The sequence below is a fragment of the Meleagris gallopavo genome, chromosome 20 (genome assembly GCF_000146605.3).
Source record: "Meleagris gallopavo isolate NT-WF06-2002-E0010 breed Aviagen turkey brand Nicholas breeding stock chromosome 20, Turkey_5.1, whole genome shotgun sequence".
NCBI classification, from domain to species: domain Eukaryota; kingdom Metazoa; phylum Chordata; class Aves; order Galliformes; family Phasianidae; genus Meleagris; species Meleagris gallopavo.
The window spans coordinates 10413198-10421257 of record NC_015030.2 but is presented as its reverse complement, the minus strand read 5'-3'; the positions used below and the strand labels follow the sequence as shown (position 1 = coordinate 10421257).

Genomic DNA, 8060 nt, shown 5'->3' with positions numbered 1-8060 from the left:
TGCCGTCAAGGCCATCGACTGGGCGGCCTTCGCGGAGAGGGTGCCCGCCAACCAGCGCGCCATGTTCAACGCCCTGAAGACCCGCAGCGACGCGCTGTCCGCCCGGTGAGTCCCGCCTGCAGCCTCGCGGAGCCGCGCTCCTGGCCGCTGTCTCGTGCCGTAGTTTCCCACGGTGATCTGACAGACGGCACGGCGGTCGCCTTCAGGGCAGGCGGTAGCGGTTTCTTTTAGTGAATCTTCTTTACTTAATCCTCTGCAGAGTTAAACTGCAGCTGCGATGTGAAAAAAAAACTAGTTCTGTGAAAGCGCTTTGCTTTGGTGGGTTTAAGAAAAATAAAATGCCTTTAAAAGCTCATCGCTCTGTTAAGTGCTGTACAAAGCAATGGCTCTTTTGGGTGCTTTGGCATCTCCTGCTTGATGAGTGCTTGCTATTACGGTTAGCGTTGCTTCTTGCCTCTAACGTTTGAGAGCTGCCTGTAGTGTTTGTTATAAAGCTGTCTCTTAGAGGTGCTGTGCAGTAGTGTGATGTGGAGGGGGGCTGCAGGTTGAATTGGGCTGTCCATAGGGAAAAATCTGTTTCAGGGGTGGAGGGAGTGTACAGAATTGGTTCATCACTACTTGTTAATAAGGGGCCTGTAGATATTTACTGTTCAACTCAGCAGGGTCTGTTAACTCTCTTGAAAGCAGCAGGGAGCAAGTGATAGCATCAGGTTTGTACTGGCACTGGTGGTGACCGCTGTCCTTCCTCTCCTTAGGTTGGCTGCACTGCCTGAGAAACCCCCTGCCATTGATTGGGCTCACTACAAGACTGCTGTTGCTAAAGCTGGCATGGTGGATGAGTTTCAGAAGAAGGTTGGTGTCTTTGTCAGCTGAATGTTGTTACTCTTTGGAAGCTTAAACAGGGAATATCTTTTAGTGGAAAGCACCAGAATGAAGGTGTTTTCAGTTTTGGCTAGTAGCTTCCTTTGCTTTATGTCCTGCAGATCAGTCACTCACCTGAAAGAAAGAAAACTCACTAAGTTCTTTTGTCTGTAGGAGCAAATTTGGGTAGTCCCTTTCCTGAAACAAACATTTGGTGTATTTCTAACTTACTGAGTAGTAGAAAATGATAAGTGCAGGTCTGCAGACTAAGAAATGTGCAAAGCTAACTGATGCCTGTGGGGTTGTCATTCCATTTAGAAATGAACTGAAAAAGAATGAGCCAAGCATTTGCTGAAGGTCACGCGTTGTCAGTGGCAGCATGGAAATTGGCTGCTATAAGACCAAAAGAGCCCACGGATTTTGGATAGATGTGGAAACTGAGGAAAATCTGTCCACAATAGGATATATCTTTGGTGTTAGACTTTCTTGTGGTGCTGTGCTTTGCTGTGTGCAATGCTGTGATGAGTATGCATAGTATAACGTGTCCTGGTGATAATATGCAATATGTAATAGATCACTGTAAGCATACAGATGAGTGGTGCTGCTTGAGAAATATGCATTCAAGATGCAGAGATCATTTTTTAAAAGTTCATTAAACTGTGCATTTGTGAGCATGTCATGTCCTAGGAAGGGTGGAAGGAACACTCCCCTGCTGCTAGGGAGAATGACCTTTCACATGAAGGGTTATGTAAATGTTTTAAATTTTTCTTTGTTTTCCAGTTCAGTGCACTGAAGATCCCTGAACCAGTGGATACACAAACTGCCAAAATTGATGCCCAAGAGCAGGAAGCTGTAAGTGTTTGAACTGTTCCTGAATGCCAGGCTTGTCTCTGAGTCCTGTGAAGATGGGAAGGTGTGAGAGGGAAGGTGTATTCTGTATTTGCATCTGCAGAGACAGAGCAGCCTGAGAGTATGGCTCTCTGGTCTTTGCATGTCTTTGGCTTTTGGCTAAGCAAAAGATTTTTTGCTTTGGGAAGGGTTTAGATTTTGTTCAAGATTTTGTCCGCTTGTGTAATGACAGAGAATTGTCATGTGAACTTAGAAGGTGGTGTTGCAAGTTCACTCTAGATTGACATCTTTATTGTAACTATGTTCACCATGTCCTTTCCTGCAGACCAAGAACATTGTTGAGTATGTGAAAGCTTCCAAAGCTCGTATTGCTGAGTATGAGCAGCAAGTAAGTATGGATGTTGTTTTGTGAATATTTCTTTAACCCTGCTTGGCACACACTTGTTCTTTCCTGTGTGTGCTTTGCTCTTTCTTGCTGATGAGTGACTTGTAACATATTTGTCTCTGCTCCCACTTCAAGCTTCAGAAGCTCAGAAGCATGATTCCATTTGAACAGATGACTTACGAAGACTTGCATGAAGCTTTTCCTGAAACCAGACTGGACAGGGAGAAGTATCCATTCTGGCCACATAAACCCGTTGCTGATCTGTAAACTGGCTTGGAAACAGTTTATCTGATGACTGTCAGAACGAATTATCTCTTAAATAAAAGTGTTTTCCCTCCTGTCTGTGGCTTAGATCTTAGATGTGAGGTTGCAGGGTTTTGAGAAATATGGAACCATGCAGCAATGCACAAAGAGGGTTGTTTTCATGGATTTTGTGAACTTGATTTTACAGCAAGTACTAAGATCTCAGCTAGATCTGATACTAACATTGAGTCCTAACACATCTTCTGTAATGCAAACAAGCCTCCTGCTTGCCTTTGTAACCACGTGGTGCAGGGAATGTGGTCCTGCCTTTGCAGATGAATTGTTGCTTAGGGCATAGACTTACACTCCAGTGCCACAGAATAAGTTACATTTAGTAGTGATCTGTGGGGTGAGGTCTGTCTCAGTGGTTTTAGAGGCAGTGTGCTGGGACTGCTTTCCAGGTTGGTTGTGTTGGTTTAGGTGCAGCCAATTGCAATAGGAGTTCAAGGAATTAGGTGAGATACAGAAGTTCAGAAGTATGATATTTTAAACATCCCAAGCATTGCTCCCCCATAATCCTGGTGATCCTACCACTCTGGATTTCTGTATGTTGCAGATCTCACTGAAAATCACTGTAATAAAAGAACAAAGGCTTCATACTTTGATTTATTTAATTATCTGAGTAGGAATTCTTAAATGTCTTTCCTCAAATAAAAACATCTCCGTAAATGAGAAAGGGCTTTAGGTCCCTTTTTCTGACATAGTTGTAAGAATTACTATTGGATAGAATTAAGATATTCTCTTCAAGTTCCATTAAGCTTTATCTAATTACTTTGGTAGCCTACGGAGCACTTTCAGAATATATGTATGTTTACAGAACTAGAGTACAATGCACACACCATGCAGACTTTATGCTCTGGTTGTGGTTTGTGGGTGTTTTTTTTTTTGTTTGTTTCTAATTTAGGCAACCATAACAGCTGGTTTGAATTGAGCAGTAAAAGAAAATACAGCAGAGGGCTTTGAAGAAATAAAATGGAGAAAGACTGAGCGAGCATCACAGAGAGCTGGTCCCTAACTGCTCCATTTTATAGAAATAACAGCAAAAAAAAAGAGCGACAAGAAGAAATGGCTGTAGAGAAGCACCTTCTCCAGAACTATCAGAACCGGGTCCTGTTCCGGTGTTTTCCAGCAGGGCTTGGTTTGCTGCACTTTTTCCTGGGTCTTCTTGGTAGGATGTTTCATGGCCTGGTTTGTTGTCATTGGTGGCTCGGTGTGCAAACCTGCAAAAAGCAAACACTGGGATGGGGCAGGTGGTGGTTGGCTGCCAGGAGCACTGACTGGAGCACTTCTTGCCCAGAGGAAACCCACCTTGCCTTGAACCTGCAGGTAAGGTGCAGGCGACCCAGCCTGCTTGTTTCAGAATTTTTGGGTTGCTTTACCTTGTTGGGCTGTTCTGAAAGCTTTGCCCAAGCGTAGGGATTTGTGCTGATGGTGCAACAGGAAGAAGGTGTCCAACACAGCCATGATCATCAGCAGGAAGGTGCCTAAGAAAAAGAGCACTGCAAAACAATGGGAAAGCAAATCAGGCATTTGATAACAGGCATGATTTTCTTGAATCTGTAATCTCCCTGAGGAAGGAGGAAATTGCTGTCTGCAGCCAGCTGGTAAAGTTTAACTTTCCACGATGTCATTGCTCGTGAATGTGCCCACGAATGCCCAGCGATTTTCCTAGAGTTGTTACCTGCGCAAAATGCAGTATTCATCAACACGGATGAGTACCTATTATGGGTGGTTCGTTGGAGGAAGTTGGAAGCATATTATTGAGAATCACAGCTAACATGGAGCTGCCAAGAATGATGGAAATCTGGAAACTAATTTTCTCCTCGAGAGAGCTGGGTCCAAACAGCACAGCCATGTCAAGCAGATACAGGGCGCATGTTGGGAGGATGAGGTTCAGAATATACAGAGTGGGTCGTCTCTTCATGGAAATCTGTTGAAGAAGATGGACAAAATTTGAGTAAGAGATAACACGCTGCTGAGTGGATGCTTACTCCCTAATGTGGAAAGCTATCTTCCACATTAAAGAAAAGTTTCATACTTTTTTAATATTAGCACAAAACAAAATGAATTTACAGCAGTACCATATAGGTGATCACAGGAAATTCTGCATTGTCCATTTCTTCCATGTACTCATTGATGCTCAGGTTGGTGAACTTCCATTCTCCATCAGTTAGGAAGAAGCTCTGGCTGCTTACCAGCATCTCAGCTGGTGTCCGTTTCACTTTCATGGAAAGGTCTGTTACTGTTTGTAAGAGGAGAGGAGAGAAGTGGCAGAATTGAGATTTCTATCAGAGGTCAGTTATTTCCTCTTCCTTTCCCTCCCAATCAAGACTGCATATGCAGGAGGAAAGAAAAAATCAGATGTGAGCAAATAACAGGCTTGTCACAGCAAGACTGTCATGAGGCTTGTAAAGACCGATTCCAGGGGACGACTACCCAAACATCTCAGATGCCTGGAGATGTGTTGCTGGGAGAGATGCCAACACGTCACAACGCTGAGCTTATTTTCCCCCTAATTAAACAGCACTCCCCTAACAGCGAGAGGCACTGATAAGGGAACCCAGGAGTCAGCCAGGATCCATCTCAGCTATTCCTTTTGCACATTTAGCCTATTTGTGGTAAAACTTAATTTGCCACTTACCTGGGTAGAGAAATGAAGCGATGCTCATGTTGCATGTCTGGGTGTCAAAGGGGAACTTGAGGATCATCAAACTGCACGTTAGAGTGACCTGGAAGGGAAGGCTGGCGTTGAAGGTGCCGTTGTGTGTGACAACAGTGTACTCCAAGTTGGACTTCTGTTCGTTCACTCTGGAGGAAACAAAAACGGAGAGTGACAGAGCTGCAGGATGCTGCAATGATCCTCAGTCACACAGAAGCTGGGGCTTTAAGTGTCCCTTTTGATGGGTCTGTGCAGCCACACAGACGTGGAATGCGGTGGAAAGGGATGCGTGGGCTTTCTGGGGAAGGGGCTCAGGCTGTCTCTCTGCATGCTGACTCCCATCCTTTCCCCCTGCAGCCAAAGAGCTGGTGGCCATGCCCAACACTGCTGAGGGTACTTTCATCCCACTGCATTGCTTGTCCCCCGGCTGCTTCTTCAGGATTAACAGAGCCTATATGTTGCACTTCAGGAGATGCTACAAAATCACTCACCCACAAAGTGCTTTATATGAGCTATCTTTCCCATTAATGTAAGATATGAGATTCTTGGTTATGTTCAGTTTATAGGAACAGCTAGTAACTGTGAGTTTATCCCATTTCCTGCAATACTACCAAATGGTTTGCATCCACAGTATTTTTCCTAAGCTGGTGGATAAAAATAAAATGAGAGCCTACCTTTCCAAAATGAAGATTGGGGGTGACCAGAACGAATCCATGGGCAGAACAATTTTAGAAATGTTACAGAAATCCCGTGGGTCCCAGGTGGCAAAAGTGTTTGTCCACTCCTGGGTAAGGAGGTAAAGGAGAAAGGTGAGCGCCGGGCTCAGCCCCAGCCATGGTGCTGCGTGGCGCAGGAGAGAAATGGTTTTATGGAACCTACCAAGCTCAACACGAAATAAAAAGTGACGGTCTGGAGCTTTTCAGCCTAGGGAAACAAAATGGAAAGTATTTAATTGATTTTCTTAGCTATACCCCGTGCAGAGCTCTGGAGCTCTCCACCACTGCTTCGGCCGTGGTCGGCACAGACTGTGGAAACTGAGCTTGGGAGGACAGGCTGGGTTGTTACAATCCTCCAGAGCTTCCAAAATCCTCCAGGCCTTAACAAAAAAATGCTTTCAAGCAGCAGGAAGCTGAAGAAGTGGAAGCAGCTGGAACACCCAGGTCTTACTGGCCCAGTCCTGCCTTGCAGAAAGATCAGACCTCAATCTAACAGTGGCACAGATTTCTGTTATAAAGACTTGCCAACATTTGTGCATCCTTACCACAGACAGAATTGCTATCAGCATAAAATCCATCATCACTTCCATAGGCTCCTTCCAGTGCGTCTTTGGCAGTATGTGTGTGTGCAGCTTGCTGTGAGAGGAGATGTTCAGGTACTCAATGACATCATAGTAGGTGCAGATATACCTGGGAGCAGCTCCTAATGGAAAAAAATACACACTTCAATCAGAAAAAGATCAGGAGAGATCTCAACCTGTGAAAGAGAGATGTATGAAATGAAGGGTATGGGGTGTAGGTATGGAAAACATCATCGATGCCTTCTTGCACAGATGAGAACAGAGCTCCTCAAAGCTTTTCCAGTCCTCTTGAACTTACCTGTTCCAAGAGAAAGTGTGAGCAGAGCTACAAATGCTCTCTGCATCTTCTCCTGCTTCCAAATAAAGAGGCAGATGGTACCGGGTACCTTACGAGCGGTTCCAAAACACGTCATTTGTTATGCAGAAGTTGATTTGATATTTACTAATGAGGGATTGGTGTTTTGTAAACAGGAGCTAGACTCTGTATTTGCATTGGAAGGAAAACGTTGCTAATGGATTGACGCACTCGGTGGGCTCTTGGGAGTGGTGTTTAGTTGTGGTAAAGGAAAAAGAAGAGCATTAAACAAAGATCCAACAATTTGAGGGAGAGAGAAGAAAGGGCTCATATTCACAAAGGAGAGGCTGGGAGCCAGAGCCACTCAACAGCAAATCTCGTCTCATTTGCAGGGCCAATGCAATGCCACTGGAACAGAATAGGAAAATTAGCTCTGGGGGGCAGAAAGGCTGCTCTCCATTTTCTCTAAGCACTGAGCACTTTGTGCAATCACTGATGTTGTTTCCGCCTTCTAGTTGACACCCTGTCCTCCTGAGGTGCTGCTCCAGGTCCTTGCTGTTAGGATTAAAGTCTCAGAGATGTTTATTTTACATTTCCCTCTGCCCTTCTTACGGCCATCCTCCTCTCTGCCTGTGTTCCTGCTGTAGCTCCAATGATGCCTTCAGGTGCACCGAGTGACACTTTGAGTGAGGGGGAACAGCCCCATTTATTGTGTTCTTGGAAAATCCCATTTCCCTGGGATATTGCAGATGGTACCTGAGCACCTCCAGTCGTGTGGGACAGGAGGAGGGAAAGTATGGGCCATACAGCAAGGTTTGAACCAAACAGAAGGGGATGGGGCGAGCCATGTGATGGTGCAGGAGCTGATGTGGGCAGGCATCGCTGGGACGGGAGCAGTGCTGGAAGTGATGCCCTCCAGAAGCGCCCTAGGCCTCCCAGCAGCTGTGAGGTGGGAGTGGGCTGGGACCGAATCTGTGCTGCTGCTCTGTCAGCTTTCGGTATCCAGCATCCTGCTGCAGCACGGCCCTGGGCTCCACCGCACAGCTCTCCTGCAGCTCACCTTGGGTTGCCTGGGTTTCAGTCCCCCGCGCAGTGAAAACAGCTTTGTCCCTTTTGCTTTTTCCGGCTTCCTCTGCTCTCGGTTTGCCCGGTCTTCTCCATCACTCCTCGTCATGGGAACTCCCAAACCTCCCCAGCTCGCAAGGCGTGACTTAGGATCGCTCCTGGCCTCGTGCTGCTCTGCACATCCCGACGTCTGAGCGCAGGGCTTCTCCTCAGAGACCGGAGCCCGGCCGGCAGCCCTGCACTGCGACTGTGGCAGAAGGAAGAGTAGCCCAGAGCTGAGGGAGACGGACGGACGCGCAGATCCAAGCGGACGCCGCGGCCCACGCCTGACCGACGGTGCGGCCGC

General features: G+C 46.4%; 2 protein-coding genes across 4 annotated transcripts; one reads left to right on the top strand and one right to left on the bottom strand.

Moving 5' to 3' along the window:
- The first annotated feature begins 6 nt into the window (after positions 1 to 6).
- On the top strand, positions 7 to 2435 carry ATP5PD (ATP synthase peripheral stalk subunit d). The gene is made up of 5 exons (XM_010721647.1): positions 7 to 105; positions 756 to 852; positions 1642 to 1713; positions 2036 to 2098; positions 2231 to 2435. Exons 1-5 carry the CDS (start codon positions 62 to 64, stop codon positions 2360 to 2362), a joined length of 408 nt encoding a protein of 135 aa, XP_010719949.1. The 5' UTR covers positions 7 to 61; the 3' UTR covers positions 2363 to 2435.
- Positions 2436 to 2997: 562 nt separating this feature from the next.
- LOC104913831 (5-hydroxytryptamine receptor 3A-like) lies at positions 2998 to 8054 on the bottom strand. 3 transcript variants are annotated; one of them, XM_019621813.2, is made up of 9 exons: positions 7710 to 8054; positions 6319 to 6476; positions 5937 to 5981; positions 5732 to 5841; positions 5040 to 5206; positions 4480 to 4640; positions 4118 to 4328; positions 3778 to 3897; positions 2998 to 3618 (listed from the first exon to the last, which is right to left on the bottom strand). In XM_019621813.2, the coding sequence occupies exons 2-9, from the start codon at positions 6361 to 6363 to the stop codon at positions 3410 to 3412; spliced, it is 1068 nt and encodes a 355-aa protein (XP_019477358.1). In that variant the 5' UTR covers positions 6364 to 6476; positions 7710 to 8054; the 3' UTR covers positions 2998 to 3409. The 3 variants fall into 3 exon arrangements, with proteins under 3 accessions (XP_019477358.1, XP_010719950.1, XP_010719951.1); XM_010721648.3 differs by lacking the exon at positions 7710 to 8054 and adding an exon at positions 6653 to 7691; XM_010721649.3 differs by lacking the exons at positions 2998 to 3618; positions 7710 to 8054 and adding an exon at positions 6653 to 7693 and having other exon boundaries at positions 3809 to 3897; positions 4080 to 4328.
- Between the last annotated feature and the right edge of the window lie 6 nt (positions 8055 to 8060).

Bases quoted from the DNA above. Each gene is read 5' to 3' on its own strand.
- ATP5PD (XM_010721647.1), top strand. From the start codon at position 62: ATGTTCAACGCCCTGAAGACCCGCAGCGACGCGCTGTCCGCCCG. The intron at 106-755 runs GTGAGTCCCGCC...TCCTCTCCTTAG, and splicing joins AGCGACGCGCTGTCCGCCCG to GTTGGCTGCACTGCCTGAGA. The intron at 1,714-2,035 runs GTAAGTGTTTGA...CCTTTCCTGCAG, and splicing joins ATGCCCAAGAGCAGGAAGCT to ACCAAGAACATTGTTGAGTA.
- LOC104913831 (XM_010721648.3), bottom strand. From the start codon at position 6,767: ATGACGTGTTTTGGAACCGCTCGTAAGGTACCCGGTACCATCTGCCTC. The intron at 5,982-6,318 runs GTAAGGATGCAC...TTGTTTCCCTAG, and splicing joins TGATAGCAATTCTGTCTGTG to GCTGAAAAGCTCCAGACCGT. The intron at 5,207-5,731 runs GTAGGCTCTCAT...TGTTTCCTCCAG, and splicing joins CCAATCTTCATTTTGGAAAG to AGTGAACGAACAGAAGTCCA.